The sequence below is a fragment of the Equus asinus genome, chromosome 2 (assembly GCF_041296235.1).
Source record: "Equus asinus isolate D_3611 breed Donkey chromosome 2, EquAss-T2T_v2, whole genome shotgun sequence".
NCBI classification, from domain to species: domain Eukaryota; kingdom Metazoa; phylum Chordata; class Mammalia; order Perissodactyla; family Equidae; genus Equus; species Equus asinus.
The window spans coordinates 82634089-82654190 of record NC_091791.1 but is presented as its reverse complement, the minus strand read 5'-3'; the positions used below and the strand labels follow the sequence as shown (position 1 = coordinate 82654190).

Here is a 20102-nt window from a genome sequence, read left to right as displayed (position 1 = left end):
ACAACCTTGGGCAGAAAGCAGACATTAAATAACTAGAAATTGATGAGAGGCATGGTAAGAGAAGTACACGTCGTGTAGTAAAGAATTTGGCTGGCCCTCTGTCCCCAGTCTTGGGAGGGATCCTCTTATCCCCTTGAGTGATAGAAACTCATGGTGGGCCATGACAGTTTATGCTAGGGAGATGGCTCATAATGGGGTTGGCAGGCCAGAAAGACCAACTGTGTGGTTACAGGGTGGGGACTTTGATCCATGTCGTACCAGCCCTACCTCTGGGGAGGGGAGCGGGGTGGCTGGAGATTGAGTTCATAATGAAATCCAAATAAAAACTCGGCACAGAAGCAGGTGTTTCCCAGGATGGCAATACTCGTAGGTACACATCAATGTGCCACGTGCTAGGAGGGTGAGGTGGTGTGACTCCATAGTGAGAAGGCAACAGAAGCTTTGGGATTCCCCCAGACCTCTCCCTTTCTATCTTTCCCTTTGACTGGTTTTGATTTGTATCCTTTTGCTGTAAAACTGTAATCCTAAGTGTAGCACTTTCCTGAGTTCTGAGTCCTTATAGTGAATTACTGAACCTGAGGGGGTAGTGGAAACCCACAGATTAGTAGCTAGCTAGTCAGGAAAGAGTGACCTGGAGACCCCCCAAATTTGTGACTGATGTCTGAAGTGAGGGCAGTCTTATAGGAGACTGGGCCCTTAACCTATGAAGTTTGGCTTAACTGGGTAGTTGGTGTCAGAAGTCATTGCAAGGGTACTTATGGAAACATTTAGCTGGAGGTCCTAACCTAGTCCAGGAGTCTGGGAAAGCCCTTCTGCTTAAGTGATGATGAACCTGAGACCCTATGGAATACTGGAAACTAGACCAAAGGTATGTGTGCATTGCCTGCACTGGGTGGGGGAAGGCAGAGTATGGAGGTGCGTACATAACCAAAGCAGAGAAAATGATTGGCATCAGAGGATTGCACACAACAGAATAACACAAAAAGCCTTTGCTTATACCCCGAACACACACATTCTCATTCTGCCCATCCCCCAAAGTTGTCAGTGAACCTCAACTGAGAGGTACGTCCTGAGCCTCAGGTGTGCTGGAACAGAAAGGACTTGTCCAAGGCGACAGACATGAGGCCTAGAACTTGACTGTCTTGAAAATCTGAGTAGACCTCGTGGCCGTTAGAGTATGACTCCTGAGTAAACAAACATGCTACTCATCTCTATCGCTGTGTCGTGTGTAGTAAATGCAATGTAAATGTTGAGGTCACTACTATGAGCACAGGATACCAGGCAGCAGGTTTATGCAAAGCCGTTAGAGCAACATCTGCACCTTTGAATCCCTCCCTCTACGTTTACCTCGTTTACCTCATTTACCACTCTGCATGACCACTCTACATTTTTAAATACCTGTTGTAAAACACCTAGAAGCATAGAATCCTGAAAGAGAAACAGCCTGGGAAGCCCCTAGGCACGTGTTAGTCAGTGGAATCATTAGTGGGTTGTGGAATGACCATAGTGGACCATAACCAGTATTTTTAATAAAATAGAATAAAAAATATCAGATGGCAATCGGTGTAGTAGGGACCAGTACTGTCATGTGAAACTTTCGTGTCAGTTAGATATATCCATGTTTGTACGGGTCATGATGCAAACTTAAAGCTGGTGCAGATCATAGTCAAAGAAGTGTGAGACCACTGATCTCGTCCAAGCCCTTTATTTCACCAATCAAAAGATTTAGATAAAGAGGCTGAGAGGCTTGTCCAGGGTCCTGCACACACAGCCACAGAGCCGGGGCAAGAACAGGATGCCTTTCCACCCCAGTCCAGGGCTCTACATGAAAACCTGACACCAAAAGGAGCACTCCATGTTAAGGACACTAAAATTATATAAATTTATATACATTTATATAAATATACACTATATCCACAATATCCACTATATATCCACTATAAAACACACAATTAAAATTATGCACTCTATATACTCTATATATCTATAGGGATAGTCTATAGATGATGCTTTATATAAATTTAATTGGAAATATATGCAAAAATGCTCAAAATTTGTCAAGTAATAAGTATCTACTGAACCTACTTATGAAAAACAAGGTTCTAAGCACCATAGCGGATACTAAGCATAAAATATCCAGTCCCTAGAGACGAAAATGGAGCTCTCTCTGCTTTCTACAGAGCTACATTTTAAAGACCCATTAGGTTTTCCTTGTGCTATGCCCAAAAGACAGGATTTTTCCAAACGATCAGTAGTAATAACTCACCGTCCCCCAATCTCCTTATCCACCTAAATGATATGATGTATGTATCACAGATTCTACGAGCCTCAGATCAGCCTCCCTCCTGGATACAGACCCAGCGTGGTTAAGATTTGTGAGACAGGGCACCAGCTATAGCACACGGGTAGGCCCCAAGGGGATGCAATTGTCTTCTCTCCTCTTGTTGAACTTTATAGCTTGCGACTTAATTACCACATTTTATCAGAAAATGTTTCCTTTAAATATTTTTTTGAAAGATTGTTTCAGTCTATTAGGTGACATTAAGAATCACAAGTTTTCCTGGGAGAATATTTTTCAATCTGCTTTATAGCCAATTTGCCAAGGACTTCAATAAGCAGAAAATCACTGGTCAAGAATAAGGAATCAGAGCAACATTTCATATAACCTTCTTGTTGGTTAGTCATTATTAGATTGTTGAAATAATTAAAACCCAGAACTCCACTTATAAGTGCAAGAGAAAAGAAGAAAAATGAATAGCTATTATATAACAGCCCTCAAAACCTTTCTTCTCAGGGGTTGTGATTCAACCTTAGATCAGTATTCCCACTTTAATTATTCAGATACTCTGTCTAGATACAATAAGCGTTGAGGTTGATTGTTTTATTTTTCTTTAAAGATACTTTTTAAAAATTTAGTCTCATCACAGGTAATTCTTGAAATAACTGTCTCAAGTGTTAATTATATATTTCTAACATACATTAAAATAATACATAACTAAAATTCTAAACGTTCACGCTAAATATAAAATCATCTCTTAAACCATTAGCAATATTACATAATCCATGGTGACTCATCTGCCTACATCTTAAAACAAATGTTTCAAAGGTACTGCTACAATGTGAATAAACTGAAAAAGTTTCGAGTTCCACCTACACTAGCCATAAAAAATTCTGAAACTCAATACATGGGTTCACCACACTTTTATTACCAGTACTCAGTGGAAAGAAAAAAAAGCTCCAGATTTCCAGATTGCTACTTTTGTTTCTTCTGTTTCTTAGTCCATCCACTTTTCTTCTGTCCTTTCTTTTTCTTCTTAATGAGAACAGCTTTTTCTCCAATAAATAAACTTTTAGAATGTCCTACATTTTTTGCAGCAGAATTAAGTCCCTGCTTAGGTTTAGTGGCGTTCTTCAAACTGGGATTTGAATTTTGTTTTAATTTCTCTTTATTAACAGAACGCATGACTCTGAGTTTTCTTCCCATCAGTTCGGAATTATTTAATTTCAGAGCAAGATGAACAGCATCTGTATTCTGCAATAAAAATAGGTATATTAATTTCCACCAGAAACTCATTTGTAAAGAAACTAGTAAAACTGCAACTTCAATGGATCAGAAGAACGTCAGAGCTTGCACATAGAAACCCCTCCTGCTTCCACATCCAAGAAGGCCATTCCCAAGGGTTTCAGCAGCTGTGTCTGGAGTCTCGTTTTAATCATGCTCCTCACGAGTTTTTCCCCAGGAAGCACTCAAGCTGCCTTGTCAAATAATCAGATAAGTCACAATCCAATAAGCTTCATTTTCTCATTATAAAGTGAAATTTCAACTAACTACATTAGTCGTATGCAATCTTTTAAACCAATGAACCTCCTTCTCACAAGGCTCTTTCGGCCAAAGCCCCTCAGCATTAGCTGACCTGAGGGCAGGGAATGCAATGACAGATCGAGAGGTTGGACCAGATGCCTTGTAGAGTTCTGTTAGATCCAAAATTCTATTATTCTTTTATTCTAATATAGAACCACTAAATGCTAACAACTCTGAATACTCGTAAGATGTTTGTTAAAGGACTTTACAAACTTATCAATAGTCAGAAGACAGAGAGCAGAAAAACAGTAAGATCACTACAGTACAGAATGAGGGAAACACAAGGCTGTGACCACCTTTCTTAAAATCTACCTGGTAATACATATCAAGAGTCTTAAAAATGGCCACATGTCAGGGCTGGCCCAGTGGCGTGGTGGTTAAGTTTGCGTGCTCTGCTTCAGCTGCCTGCGGTTCACCAGTTCAGCGGACCTACACACCGCTCATCAAGCCATGCAGTGGAGGCGTCTCACACACAAAACAGAGTAAGACCAGCATGGATGTTAGCTCAGGGCCAATCCTTCTCAAGCAAAAAGGGGAGGATTGGCAGTAGATGTTAGCTCAGGGCCAATCTTCCTCACCAAAAACAAAAAAGAAGGTCACATTTCTTGACCTAGTTAGTAATAGCCCACTGGGGAGCTATCTCCTGAAGAAGTAATCCAAAAATGCAGGCAAACATTTGAAGAAAAAAATAACCACTCCAATTTCATTATTACAGGGAAAAATATAGAACAATGCTATGTGCAACATTTGGAAAATATGAAAGTATAAATTATGTGATATCACTCACTAGAACGTGCTTACACAAAAGAAAGCAACAAAGCAAACTGCAAAATTTTATATTCACGGATTAAAGTTCAACTACAAAACAGAAGGCCCAGGAAAAAACTGAAAGGAAAAGTATTAATGGGTTATTGTGGAGGGATGAGAAACTTAAGTGCCATCAGATAATATGTATATTCTAATCACGTTAGGCATGAAACACTGGTTAATATTTAGTGAACTAAATATAACCAATTTTGTACAAAGACTAAAATTGTCTTCTACTTGAATGAATAGTCAATTCTTTTCTCCATTTTACAGAAGGTGGAGATTCATAGTTAATACCTTTCATATCCAATATCTAAAACATAATTCAATAACATTAATATGAAGAAAGAGGGAACTAGAACATCTTTTGGTTAGGTGCAAGTATAGAAACAGTACTCTTACAGCAGGTTACGAATTTAGTTTTCTTAAGACGGAATCTGACGGTGATGGTGACAGTTATGTCTGAATGATGAAACAGAGGGGACAACCCTTCCCAACATTTCAGAGGACAGTGACAATGCATCAGTCTCCCATACCTCAAAGAGCACATAGCCGAACCCTCTGCCGACTCCTGTCACTTGGTCTCTCACAATCCTTACAGCCACTATATGCCCACAGTCCAGAAAGTGTTCCTCAACTGCAGACTCTTCAACTTCTAGAAACAAAGCCAACCAAAGTGAAAGTAGAGACTTGAGATTGCCTTAGAAAGATGGAGATGTTCAATAACACAGCAAGTTAAGCACCGCCCCACGAGAATCAGTCAAGTGACACCCCACCCTTTCTAAAGTTAGTCTTAAAGCAAAACAAAGTTACTGCTCAGCTGTTGTCTTAACGATAAACAGGTACGTAATTTGTTTAAACAAACTTACTGTATGGGAGATTCCCCACAAACACTGATCTCTTGTCCCTCTGAAACACAAAGGGTGTTAATAAAAATCACTCACTGGAGCAGAAAGTCGTCCTCAAGTCTACCCTTTTCCTCACCCCGCGTCTCTGATGGGTCTCCATCTCCTGATTTAAGCCCCACCTCAGTCCCTTGTTTGATTCAGTTTCCTCTGTGTTGCCCCCTGGAATGTGAGTGAGCACTGGAGGAGGGAGTGGTTTTCTGGTCACAGCTAGCACTGACACATGGCAGTGCTCAAGAAAGACATGCTATATTGGGGGTGGGCAGACTTTTTCTGCAAAAGGCCAGACCGCAAATATTTTAGGCTCTGCAGGCCATGTGGTCTCTCATAACTACTCATCTCTGCCGTTATAGCACAATACATAAAAATAAGCTCATGGGTGTGGTTGTGTGCTAATAAAACTTTATTTGAAAAATCAGGTGGGAGGTGGATTTGGCCCTTGGGCCATTTTGGTCACCTGTGCAAGGTCCACAATCAAAGCCAGGGGTGTCAACCAGGCCTCTGTAATTTCTGAGGTAACTCTGACAATGACAGTAATGCACTCTATGTTTCTGTGGTGAGCTCTTACAACTCACCCCTCATTCATTTCCAGACTTTTGTAAAATGCAAATATGGTCATGCCACTCTCGTGTTTCAACTTGTGGAACAGCTGCTGGACAAAATCCAGGCTCTTCAACATGGCAGACCAGCACCTTCATAATCTGACCTCTAACTATTTCTCCAACAGCAACTCTTACTGCTGCCCTCCTCCTATCTACCCACTATCAACTGTATTAAGCTCTTGGTATTCCCTAAGCAAATGAAGTTTTGGTCCCCACCATTTATACTGTTTTTCCTGCCCGGATAGCCTCATCTTTTTTCAAAAAACATTTTTTGCCTAGATAACATGGACTCATCTGGCACGATTGATGTGACACCTGTTCTCCTAGAAGCCCTCCTTTGTCCCTTCTTGCTGGCACCTCCCCAAGCCAAATGCCCCATTCCTGAGCTGACAAATATCCTGTGCATTTATGACACTATTTATCATAGAACAGTGCCACAATTGGCCCATCTGCTCATCTTCACCTTTATATTCTGAACTCCTAAAGAACTGAGACTCTATCTTAGCACTGTACACCTGACACACAGTAGGAATTCAAAAACTATTTAATGGATAATTTAACTTCTAGCTCTCAGTCTATAAGGTGTTTGCGTGGATGATCTCCAACATAACTTTCAGCCTAACGCTCTATGATTCTTCAATTTAATGGAGGGAGTAGGGGAACCACGTTCTTGAAGCTAATGTTGACTCAAGTCCTTGTGTCATTCTAGGCAACAGCGCTGTGACCACAGAGGGCACAGGATGTTTCCTTCTGTGCTTCCCTTACGCTCACTGCTGATTCCACTCCTCTCCTAGCAAAAACTCAGAAGAAAATGATTTTCTCTACAAGACTGGTTAAGTTCTTTAAACAACTCATGTGCTACTTACAGATGAGGTCTCTGATGCAAGATCAACTCTAATACGAAATCCATCAGCAATTTGGGCCCCATTTCTGTATTATAAATACGAAGGGGAAATGGCTGTTAAAAATGAGCACTGAGTTACTATACTATTTGCTCTAAAGTGAAACCAAGAATAAAACATGAACTCATCAATACTTAAATAAAGTAATCTGATCAAACCTCAAAAAGATAAAATTACCTTTTCAATGCTTTCGCAGCAGCGCTGTCATCCTTAAACACTACGTAAGCATTAATATTTTTCTGATTGGGATGAATTGTACGTCTACACAGGAAAAAAAAAAGACAATGTAAAATTGTCTAATCTCAAAGTCACTAAAATAAATACAGCCTGTTTTCTACTCTTAATCAACACATATGACAAGAATTCCTGGGAGAAGTTTCATCTCTTTTAATAAATATTTAGTAATAACTCAAAAATAACACACAACTTATACAGATACTGGCTGAAACATGTAACCCATGCCTTCTTACTAGTCATCACTGGGAGAGGTCCAGCCATGTGCAGACCACCCATGCAGTGCCACCAGGCTAGAAACTATAATCTTAGCTGCAGCTCTGTATCTACCACACACACAAACAGATGTGAAAGACGACTTAATTTTTCCTTTTTACTATAAAATAAAAACTACACAAACATGTCTAGCTTAGTGAATTATTAACAGGTCAACTCCCTTGCCGCCACCGCCCCCCCCCCCCCAGAAGCCTCTCTGTGGCCTTCTCGATTGTAGCCCCTCCTCCCCTCCAAAGGTAACCACCATCCCCACTCCTATAGGAACTATGTTTCTGCATGCCTGTGTGGTTTTACCACCCAAGTGTCTATTCCTACACGTTATACTTTGGTCTTGTCCATTTTCCCACTTAAAAAAGTCTTTTGAGGGGCCAGCCTGGTGGCGTAGCAGTTAAGTGCGCACGTTCTGCTTTGGCGGCCCAGGGTTCGCCGGTTCGGATCCCAGGTGTGGACATGGCACTGCTTGTCAGGCCATGCTGTGGTGGGCGTCTCACATATAAAGCAGAAGAAGATGGGCGTGGATGTGAGCTCAGGGCCAGCCTTCCTCACAAAAACGGGAGGATTGGCAGCTGATGTTAGCTCAGGGCTGATCTTCTTCAAAAAGATAAAAAAGAAAAAAGTCTTTCGAGTCTTGTTTAATCTACAAGATTCCCCCTTTATCTCTCGTGTTATCTTAGTGTTTAACCCACAGAATTTCCCAAAGCCTGGGCTTTGCTGATTACAAGCTCATAGTGCAGTTCAGCATGTTCCTCTGTCCTCTATATTTCTTCAAATTGGCAGCCGGATACAGTGGTTTGATCGGACCCAGATTTGACCTCTTTGTCCAGACCATAGATAGTGTAGTGTTCTTTCCATGGGAGGCATGTTATGACTATTTCTCACTCTTTTTTTAAGGACAGCAGCTGTTGCTGCTCAATGCCTTAAACCCATTAATTCACTAGGTTTGGAAAATGGTGATCTAATTTAGATGAGACCAATCACAAAAAGACCATGGTAAATGACCACAGATCCTTCCCTGAAGACATTGCCCTATTGTTTTGAAGTAACAAAAATGTTAATGAAAAAATGAGTATCATCAAGAAAGGCACCAGAACATAACGTCAGGGCATGGCTCACGGCATTCTGCAGTAACAGTTTTACATTGATAAAACAAGCTGTGATTTACTGAATGCCTAACACATACCAGGCACTGGGTTAGGCATTTTATGTATCTCCTTTAATCTCACATCTCCGACATGAGTGTTAGTTTTCTGATTTTATGGATAAGGAAGCTGAGACTTGGATAAGTACCTGACTACAATCATAAGTTGGTAAGTGGCCAGCTTAGCACTTAAACCAAGTCTAGCTGACTCTGGAGCCCCTATTCTTTCCCTACAACATGCAGCTGCTGACAACATCCAAATCCAACACGTCCTAGCGTAACACTGAGTGTCTTAATTTTTGTGTCTCCCCCAAATTCATACATTGAAATCCATTAATGCCCAAGTGATGGTAACAGGAGGTGGGGCCTTTGGAAGGTGCCTAGGTCATGAGGGTGGAGTCCCCATGAATAGGATCAGTGCTCTTATTAAAGAGGCCCCACAGAGCTCCCAGACCCTCCTGCCATGTTGGTCCTGGCTCTGAATTAGGAAGCTGTCCTTCACCAGAACACAACCATGCTAGTACCCTGATCTTGCACTTCCAGCCTCCAAAAGTGTGAGAAATAAATTTCGGCTGTTTATAAGCCTTCCAGTCTGTGTTACTGTGTTATAGCAGCCCAAACGGACTAAGACAAACCCCAAGATAACATAAATGGAAAGTGACTTTAAAAAAATCTTAATAATTGTATCGTACTCTGTTACTCTTTGAGAAGAGCTCTCCTTGCCTCAGGGAATACAAAGTGCAAGCATGTAACTCTGCCCCTTTCTGCTTGGCAAGAACACGCCTCGTATCAAGCTTGATGGATGATTTTTAACAACTAGTCACATCTAGACATCTAGGTGTCAATGACATCTAGAGTTCTACTTCCACCTAAAAAGAGAACAGAACAACCGAAGCCAGTGTGGGGAAGGCACAAAGCCCCACCTGGCTTCCTCTCTCTGTGGAGGAGAAGGCTAAGCCGCAGGGGCAGCAAACCCTGTCACCCCCAGGGCACAGGGAAGATCCCTTGTGGCCAGAGGAAGGGAGGCCTCCTACCATTGGGCAAGGGTTGGGAAATGTTCTCTGCCATGAGACCCACCAAAGGCACAAGGCGGAGTATGGCCGCCACAGGAAGGAGGGACGATCAGGTATGCTTCTGAGACACAGACACACAGGGCTTGCCCAGGACAAGAGAGAATCCCACTGCCTGCTACCAGACCACCAAACAATAGCATTCTCTAAACTGGATCTTCAATAAAATCTAAGACTTCTGTGCTCTTCAATCCCACACCTCCAGGTACTTTCTCAAGAGAAATGACCTGTATGCAAACGTTTTTAGTACCTTTATTCATGACAGCCCCAAATTTGAAATAACCCAAATATTCATCAACTGGTGAATGGATAAACAAAATCTGGTACGTCCACACAATGGAATACTACTGGGCAATGAAAAAGAATAAGCCACTGAGCATGCAACAAAATGGGTGAATCTCAAAATCATCATGCTGAGCAAAAGAAGTCAGACAAGAGTACATCCTATACAATGAGTCCACGTACCTAAAACTCTAGAAAATGCAAACTAACACCAGAGATAAGAAGCAGGTCACTGGTCACCTGGAGACAGGGGTGGAGGTGATGAAACTTTGGGTGGGGAAGTATTCAGCATCTTGACTGTGACAATGATTTCATGAGTGCATACATATATTAAAATCATAAAATTGTATACTTCAAATATGTGAGGTTTACTGAAGGTAACTTATATCTTAATAAAATAGAAAAAAAGGTTAAAAAAATTTTGATTATTATGAAAAAGCAAAAAAGTTTCACATGGCAAAGTCTCCATAGCAGAATGAAAAAGCAAATGACAAACAGGGCAGAATATTTGTAACTCGAATCACAAAAGGCTAATTTCCTTAACATCCCACAGATCAATGAGAAACAATTCAACAGAAAAATAAAGTGGGCAAATGACAGTAACAATTCAGATAAAAGGAAAAACAAATGACTTGAACATATGAAAAGATGTTCACTCAAGAGAAATGCAAATTAGAAATACCATCTTCCCCTATCAGATTGCCAATGATCAGAAAGCTCAAAAACATACTGTTGGTAAAGGTGTGGGAATATAAATAGGTTACCATCTCTATGGGATAGCAGGCCAAAATTACAAAAGCAAAGACCCTTTTGACTAAGCAATTTCACTACTAAACGTTTATCCTACAGATAAACTGACACGTACAAAATTACATAAGTGCAAGGTCATTCACTCCAGCATTATTTGTAATGGTCACAAGACTGGAAAAAAACCTAAATGTCCATCAGTGGAGGGTTTGTTAAAACATATTATGGTACACCTTATAGAATACTAAGATGCTCTGAAAAAGAACAAGGAAGCAATTTTACATTGATATAAACAGATATGCAAGTTACAGCAAGCGGAAAAAGGGGAGATGTGGAGTAGGAAATACACTGAATACCTCTGCGTGAGAAAGTTACATGCGGGGGCGGGGAGAACATGTATGTGTATCGATTTGTAAATGCATAAAACATCTCTAGAAGGTTATACAAGAAAGTAAAAGTAGCGGCTGCCTGGGGCAGGGAACTGGCTGACGAGGAAAAAGGTGCAGGAAAGAAACTTTTCACTGCATACACTTCTATACTTTTTTATTTTTAACTATTTGCTTCATTATTTATTCAAACAATTAAATTCAGAATTTTTTCTAAATTGGGAGTGGGGACAGAGCTGGTGGCAAGCACAGAGAGCAAACCCCATTTTTTTTGGCACCAAAACTGCTCAGTACTACTTTTACATACTCCTATCGGAACCTGTTTCTGCTGAAATTTAGGCCCCTGGGTTTTAGCCTCATAGAGAATTAAGTTTGTATGGCCCAAAGGAGAGTTGTCTCTTACCAGGCTTTCCACTCCCCACAGCATCTGAGCAATGCCCTGCATAGAGGAGGACTTGTATGTTTGGTTACCTCACCAAACATTATTATGGCCAGAAACACATAATAACACATATTTATCAAGAGTTAACTACACAACTGGAGCTGTGATGGTTATGGGAAAAAACTGGCAAAGACCTCGTCTGCCAAAGAATTCCAAAACAGGAATGAATGTAGAAATGAACTTGCCAAGATGTCCAAAGGGACTGTTGCAATTCAAAAATCTTGAGATAATGGGATTCTCAGAAATATTTGTAGAAAATTTGTAACCCAAATCACAAAAGGCTAATTTCCTTAACATCTCACAGATCAATACGAGAAACAATTCAATAGAAAAATAAAGTGGGCAAATAATGTTATTTATATACAGATCTTACATTAATCTATATGTTTAATATACATATATATACACACACACACACATCTGATATATACACAATATATACACCTCTGCTTGTAAAATCCATCATTTCCTGTCCCAGTAAGAAAGAACCGCCCCCTGCAAGATTGGGAGACTAACAGGAAACCCTGCATAAAACTGAAGGTAAATAAAAAATAAAAGTTGTACACCTTAAACTTACATAACATTATATGTTAATTATATTCACTTAAAGAAATAAATGAGAAATAAAGGGAGAGAAAGGAAACTTGCATGTCTCATCCTTAGCACTAGGTAGAAAACAGGGGATGGGGGAAAAAATCCCCCTGAGAATTTGAACCACAAGCCACACTACCAGTATGGTCCCCAAACCCCCAGAGAACTTAAAGTGCTCTTGGGCTAGCAGTCCCCTCAGGTGATCGATGGAAGCAAACACAAATTCTCTCTGGAAAAACCTGACCAGCCAGTAGCAGCCATCGGGGCACCCCTGATTTTAAGATGCATCTTGATTTCAAAAAGGTTAAGATATGGGAAAATGTATGCCTTAGAATTGATGAAATATGGTATTTATGATTTATACTAGAATATCTGGGTGCAAAACTTAATTTTCTTCAAACACTATGCCCAGTTAAACATCCTTGAAATTTCTCATGGTGCATTTTCTAGTAAGTTATTTTACAACACTTGCTGTGACTCCACAATTTATGTTAAGGCTTAAAGGCAAACATCTGACAAATTTATATGCTATTACAAACATAAGGAAACAGTAAGGCATGATGTATTATCGAAATAAAAACATCTATGAAGTGATCTCAAGTTTAACCAAACTGGAAGAGCGTTTAAAACTACCTCCTTTCTCCAATTATAAACTTACTTTATTGCTGCCAACTTTTTGGACCGAGTTCCCTCTGCCGGAATCTTTTAAGAGACAAAAAGGGTATTAAAGAAAATTCATTATTTGAAATATTACTTCAAATTAATTATATTTTGATTAATTCAAGTCTACATATCTAACTCTGATATAATGTGATTTTAAATACATTCTAAGGAAATACTGAATTAGAAACAACTGTCGTAATGTTATGCGAATGGGACCTGGTGGCTTACGACAAAGATTTCCGAAGACAGTACCATATTCAGATTTAATGGGCAGTGACTCTCAACCTACATGCAAGTAAACATACTGAGCCCTCAAACTGTGTCAGATGACTCGAAGGACCAGGTCTCTGGTCATGAGGGGACACTGATATTGAAGATGCACATGAAAAATGCAAGGAAAATTGTTCTAAAAAATGAGCATGGAAAAAGGGACACTTCTAAATTAATATTTTATTGTATATCCTATATGATTTTAAATATGTCTAACTAAATTAATAAGTGTATGAGACATATGACTTCATCCATATCTCTAAGAGTTTATAAATGCCAGTTGGCAAAATAAAAAATCTTTCTGGAATCTTTAATTGGACAAATAAAGGAATCCCCTTTATATTCAGGTTCAGTTTATTTACAGTCATGTTACGGGTTTTGCCTACTCAATTGACATAGCAAACAAAACACCCGCTTACCCTCCAAAATACATTGGACATCATTTTAATATGTGAACCCATTAAATTATTTAACGAAGTCCAAAAGTCAGCAATAGATACGAAGAGAGACTCTTCTCTCGGGCTAGATTTGAACCTGCTAATTCAGAAGGTTCAAGTCAAGTGCTCCTCCATCTAATTAATACCAACTCGTTTAATAAGTCTGATCTAAATGCAATATATTTTAAGATTATACAATTTTAAGGGGAGAGAAAACATACCAGAGAACGAAATCGTACAGATTCTATTTGCCCGTACTCTTTAAAAAATGACTTCAGCTTCTAAAATAAAAAAATATAAATACACTTTAGTCCATCTTCACAACATCAAATAAGTGCTACAAAAAGGATTTAAGTAAAACTCTCTAATAATCTTTTACTGCCAGGTTTTATTTTAAGAACACTTCAGGAAAAGTGGGTGACTATTCAGTTAGAAGACAAAAACATTTTAATGAAACTTATATAAAAAGAAAACACAATTCAAGTTAATTTAGTATCCATAAGATATACAACGTTTTTGTCTTTCAATCTTTTATCTTTACTACATGTAAACTAAGATTATATATTCCACAGATTCTCTCATCTTTTCACATTGGCTTAAACCAGAAATGAGTTTTAAGGATGCTTATGTCACTATGAGAAATTCCTCAACTGTCTAGAATTAGGACAATCAGGCTGAAGAAAAATCTAGAGTGTGAATTTTATACGTTATTCTTATGGTTGGCTCAGGAAGCGAAGAATGTATATCTCTTACAGCTAGGACAATAATTTCTATAACCAATTCTAATTCAAAAATAACTTATTGAATGTGCAAGGATACCACATACACTCCCTTCCCTTGAGCCTCTTTGAATCTCATAGGAGGACCAATAACTAAAACTATGCTACAAAGCAAAATATGTTATCTTATACAAAATAATCATAAATCAAATGCTAGCAGACAAAAGGGTAAGGGGGAAAGGGAAAAACCAGGAAGTGAGTTTTTTGTACTGTTTGTTTCTAAGGAAGTGAAATTTAAATTGTCCTTCAAAAGATGAGCAGGATTTTGGCCTAAGGGACTGCCAACAGTGTGACCATGACCTAAGACACAGAAGGTTACAGGCATGTTTCTGGTTTAGTGAACCTCACATAAGGGAAGAAACTTGAGATGTACTCAGTCATTTACACAACAAATATTTATCAAGCCTCAAGTATGCGCAAGGCACTGTTTCAAGTGCTATGGATACAGCGGTGAAGAAATGAGAGAAATCTCCCTGCACATGTGGAGCTTAGGTTCCAGTGGCATGTAACAGGAGATACGGCTAGAAGGAAAAAAACCCAACAGACAGGAGGTTCAAGTAAGATTTGCAAAAGCCTGAATTAGGGCAGTGATGACGACAATGGAGAGGAGGGGGTGGGTACTAGAATCAACCTACAGAACGATTTATGTAGTCATTATAAGGAAGTTATATATTAATGACATTAATTATATGCTTTTTAGTAAAGGAACAGTAAACAAAGTTATGAATTACTAACTTCTCTGAATCGCTACAATATAAAGATTATGCACTTACCTTCTTATTACATGTGACAGGCAAATTCCCAACAAACACAGTTCTCTCATTCTTTAATCTCTCTTCTTCTTGGTTGGTTTGAAATTTTTTTCTTTGATTTACAACTGTGTGATCCACATCATCAAGTACTTTTTTATCTGCTACTTTAACAGCAGACTGAGAATTTTTCCTTTTCTGCCCTTGTTTCTGGTGAATTTCTTCTTCTAAATCAGCACTTGCTAGAGCGTGCTCTCTTTTTAAAGCCAAAAGAAATAAGAGTCAATGAAGTTGGGTCTAGTATTTGACAAAGCAGAGGGATTAGAAATATTTCCCACCTACTTCTGGTTTACCTAAGTAAAAAATTGCCATTCACAAATATATCTAAATTTTAAAAATAGCACTATCAAAAAGCCACTGGTATTTTTAGAAAACTCAAGAGTTGGAAAAAGTTAAGCTCAATTTTTGAAGGTATGTTAAAACTGCTAGGTAATAACAGCAAAGCAACAAAAGTTCATTTAAACAAAAGTTGGTTCATTTAAAGCTCCTGGAGATTCAGTTTATACTCTACCGGTTCCTAACTGCATCCTCTGTTCTGGAACTCTAGGAGGACTGCAGCACTCCCAGGGAGTCTATAAGGCTTAATATGCCTGCAAAATACTTTGTAAAAGCAGTATGGCCAAGAGGAAAAACCAGATTTCCTACTTACAGTAGGTCTGTAATATTTAAAGGACTGCTTGTCAAAAGTAAATTCTGAAATGGCAAACACAACATAAAGTATTGGTGTGCATGGATAAGTGAGGTTGGCGCATCAGTCCAAAAAGAGAACTGGTCTGGGATCTTGAGTGTGGGGGGAGAAGGGGTAGGAGGAGTCATAAAAATGATTCATTCATTCAGTAAATATTTACTGGGTTCTTACTCAGTTCTAGCCTCTGGGGAGACAAAGAGAAAGACTATTAAAGGCCTGGCGCCAGCCCCATGGCCAAGTGGTTAAGTTCACAAGCTCCACTTCGGTAGCCCAGAGTTTCACGGGTTCGGATCCTGGACACAGACAGGGCATGGCTCATCAGGCCATGTTGAGGTGGCATCCCACATGCCACAACTAGAAGGACCCACAACTAAAATAGACAACTATGTACTTGGGGGATTTGGGGAGAAAAAGCAAAAAAAATAATAATAATTAATTAAAAAAAAAGGCCTTTCAATAGCCTAATTTCTAAAGATATAGGAAAAAGTTCACACTAACATGGTAACATTTATAATACACGGTGTAGAAACATAAAAGAAACAAGAAAGGCTTCTTCGAGAAGGAAAGCAGTGTCTGGCACATCCTCAGTCCTCAGTAAATCTTGACCATTATTATTCTTCCACTAGACCATAAGCTCCACTAAGGTCAGGGTCTATGTCTAGTTTTTGGTTCACTATGGTATATAAAGTACCCAGTGGGAGTGAAAGGAAATGAGACAGTATGGTAAGCTGGGAACCAGGTCAAGAAGGACCATGTCTGTTAAGATTTTATCCCACAAAAGATGGAGAACCACTGAAGACTTTGAGAGTGTCTAAAAAAGATCACTTGGGCAGCAAAGTGGAAGATAATTAGGAAGGAGACAAGGCTGGATAACGGAGAGAAGTAAGGAGACAGTCACAGATGCATGCATCTGAGAAGACAACAGACCAACCGAAGTAAGGGAGGGGTTGGAAAGGCGAAGACAGATTAAATAGATAATTAAAGACAGCATCATCAGAACTTGGCAACTGATTAGATACGCAGGAAAAAGAAAGAGTATAAGATGACCCCAAGTCATGGGCTCAGGAAACTGAAGGGCTGGTGATAACACTCATGCAGAAGAACAGGTTTGATAAGGACAATGAGCACAGTTTGAAGCATCGTGCTTTTGAAGTGGATACGGAATATACAGGTGCAGATGCCAGGAGGCAAAGAGATACACAGGTGTGGAGATCAGGAGAGAGCTCAGAATGGTGGAGCCATGGGCACAAATGAGATTGCCCTGGATAAGGGGTGAAAAAAGGTCAAGAGAAGATGACCAAGAAGAGAATCCTGAGGAAAACCAACGTTCAAGGAGCAGTTAGAAGAAAGGGTACCCATAATGACACTGAGAAGGAACAGACAAGGATAATCAGAAGAGATTGCTATCAAAGAATGGAATAGCTTCGAGAAGAAAAGCAGCCACGTGAAATGTAACAGAGACGACTTGTAAGACAAAGGCTGTACAGCCTACTAAACATGGCAACTAGGTCAGGATGGCTTCACTGAGCACTGGTTCAGAAGTATGGTCAGATCACGCAAAAACAAACACAACAACCAACCAACCAGACTGTGTGGAAAAAAAAACAGATCAAGAAAAAGAGAGCACAAGCACAGACTTCTTTTTCCAAAAGCTTGACAATGAAGGGGAGGATTGAGGGAACAGCAGCAAACAGGGACACGTGACTGTGAACAGGGTTTTGTCTTGTTGGATTTCTTTTTTTAAGATGAGAATCTTGAGGGGCTGGCCCGATGGGCGAGTGGTTAAGTTCGCGTGCTCCGCTGCAGGCGGCCCAGTGTTTCGTTGGTTCAAATCCTGGGCGCCGACATGGCACTGCTCATCAAACCACGCTGAGGCAGCGTCCCACATGCCACAACTAGAAGGCCCACAACAAAGAATATACAACTATGTACCAGGGGGCTTTGGAGAGAAAAAGGAAAAAATAAAATCTTTAAAAAAAAAAAAAAGAGATGAGAATCTTGAGCACATGTACATGGTGGACAGATCAAAGATATGGGAAAGAGTAGAAGATGGATATATCTGATGGCATAATCCCCAAGGAGGCAGAAAAAGAGGTATAGAGTATACATAGCACAGGTGACTGAATCAATCTTGGACAAGGAGGAAGACACCTATCTCTGAGAGAAAGAGAAAAATTAAGGATGTGCGTAGATTCATTAGGTAGGAGGACAAAACACATTTCACAACTGTTAGCAATTAATAGCTCTCTGAATCAAGATCACCTTGTTGAAAGAGAAAAGAGAAAGGGCTTGAAGAGAGGGGCCTAACAGACTGAGGACAGTTAACTAGGAACTTGTGATGGCACTGCTATTTGGATCTTGATTCAAATAATCTGAGGGAAAAAATTTACGTTAAAAGGAGAAATCTTATCTCTGACTGAATAGGTTTAAGAAAACCAAACTCATCTTTGAAATACATACTTAAATATTTATAGATGAAACATAAGTCTTAGGTTTGCTTCCTAATAATAAGGGGGAGATGAACGGGGTAAAGATAAAAAAGATGGGCCAAGTATTAATAATTGTTGATGCTGGGTACATGAGGCTTCCTTATCCTCTTTAACCTTTTTGAACGTGTATGAGATTTCCCATAATAAGACTTTTTAAATTAGAACTATGAAATGAGAAAAAAATCAAGATGAATATTGCAGGCATAAGAATCTCAACTTCTTCACCATCTAATTTAACATCAACCACGAGAATTTTACCAACCTGTCTGCCAACTTTTTGTCTGCATCAGAAAGTTTCTTCTTCACTTTCATTTTTTTTGGAGGTTCTTGCAAAAGCGATCTTTGAATTTGGGATGTACTTTCTCCCTCCTCATCCTGTTTCCTTTTCTTGGTGGTTTCCTTCCAAAAGTTTGAAGTTACGTTTGAGACTTCATCCTGTTTAATAACTTAGTGATCTAAATTAGCACCTCTTCTCTCTCAGTGGTATGGCCAGCGATGAAAGGTTACTTAAAATTAATCCTATCTGCCCCACTTTAGAAATCACGCCCCGCAAGGTAGATGGCTTGTTTTAAAGCTGTTCCAATGGGCCATTCGGAACAGACTCGGGTGACTTACTTTAGGCACGGGCACGTACACGGGTTGAAGCTGAGGCTCAAAAGAGTTGAAGAGGGCTGCCAGCCGACCTGCGCTGCCTCTGGAGGGACGCTTGCCATGGAACAAGCTATTGGCGACTTGCCCAACCAGGTAGTCTCCGCTCAGACTCCCACGCCCGCCACCGTCGGGGTTCTCTCTAGACACGACGCCAGAGACTCAGCGACTGCACGCCACGCCCCACCGCTTCGCCCGCCCGAGCTCCCGAACGCACCGCCCTGCCCAGGGAGACGTGCCAGGCGCCACTCACCCCTCCTCGGCACTTCTCTTTTTCTTCCGTTTGTTCTTCCCTTCCACGGCCATGCTGGTTCCACCGCCTGCAGCAAAGCAGCAGCACGTCCTCCTGCACTTCCGGGTCCTGGCTACTTCCGCTCTGGGAGCCACGCCCCTTCCGCTCCAGGTGGCCGCGCTGGGAGCCGGACACACCTGGCAGGCGCCAGCCGGCCTCCGGGCAGCAGGTGGAACTGTGCATCTTTCTGCTTGAGAGACAGCTAGTCTTGGGAGGGAAGGAAGTCTTCCGAGAGTAGGGGAGGCCTGAAGTATGACTAAGAATCAGACAGCTTGGGAGTGGAGTGTCAATCCAAGCAGAGGGAAGACAGGTAGGAAAACCTCCGGATTGTTGAAGATGGAAGGAGGGAGGTTTGTCAGGGATGTAACAGTTCTAACAATTGGTGAATTGGTGTGAAGGGTTGCGTGGGACTTATTTGTACTGCTCTTGCAACTTTTCTGAAATTTGACATTATTTCAAAAGAAAGTGAAAAACATTACCACAGCTCTCACCTGTGCTGCCCAGCTCTTCTACCAGGAAAAGCAGATCCTTAGCACTCGAAACTCTTGATGCTGTTTTCTCAGCCCACCTTCCCAGACTAACCTCCCTCCAAATCCTTATATTGTAGCCTGCTTTTTTCCGCCACCTTGTTATTCCTTCCCCCACAACTGCCCTCCACTTTACCCCTCATTTTCACCGGTAAAATTGTACCCATCCTTCAGGGCCCAGCTCACATACTACGTCACTTACGGAAATTTCCCTGCTATAAACCAGCCTTGGTGGTCTAGTGAGTAAGATCTGGCG

The 20102-nt window shown here is 40.5% G+C and overlaps 1 protein-coding gene across 2 annotated transcripts; it reads right to left on the bottom strand.

Annotated features, from left to right (window-relative positions):
* Positions 1 to 1690: 1690 nt before the first annotated feature.
* On the bottom strand, positions 1691 to 19430 carry RBM34 (RNA binding motif protein 34). Of its 2 annotated transcripts, none has more exons than XM_044758720.2 (11): positions 19281 to 19430; positions 18995 to 19169; positions 18642 to 18814; positions 15167 to 15398; positions 13836 to 13895; positions 12903 to 12946; positions 7256 to 7339; positions 7043 to 7106; positions 5539 to 5578; positions 5206 to 5324; positions 1691 to 3532 (listed from the first exon to the last, which is right to left on the bottom strand). In XM_044758720.2, the coding sequence occupies exons 1-11, from the start codon at positions 19331 to 19333 to the stop codon at positions 3254 to 3256; spliced, it is 1323 nt and encodes a 440-aa protein (XP_044614655.1). In that variant the 5' UTR covers positions 19334 to 19430; the 3' UTR covers positions 1691 to 3253. The 2 variants fall into 2 exon arrangements, with proteins under 2 accessions (XP_044614655.1, XP_014702047.1); XM_014846561.3 differs by having other exon boundaries at positions 18642 to 18778.
* Positions 19431 to 20102: the final 672 nt, after the last annotated feature.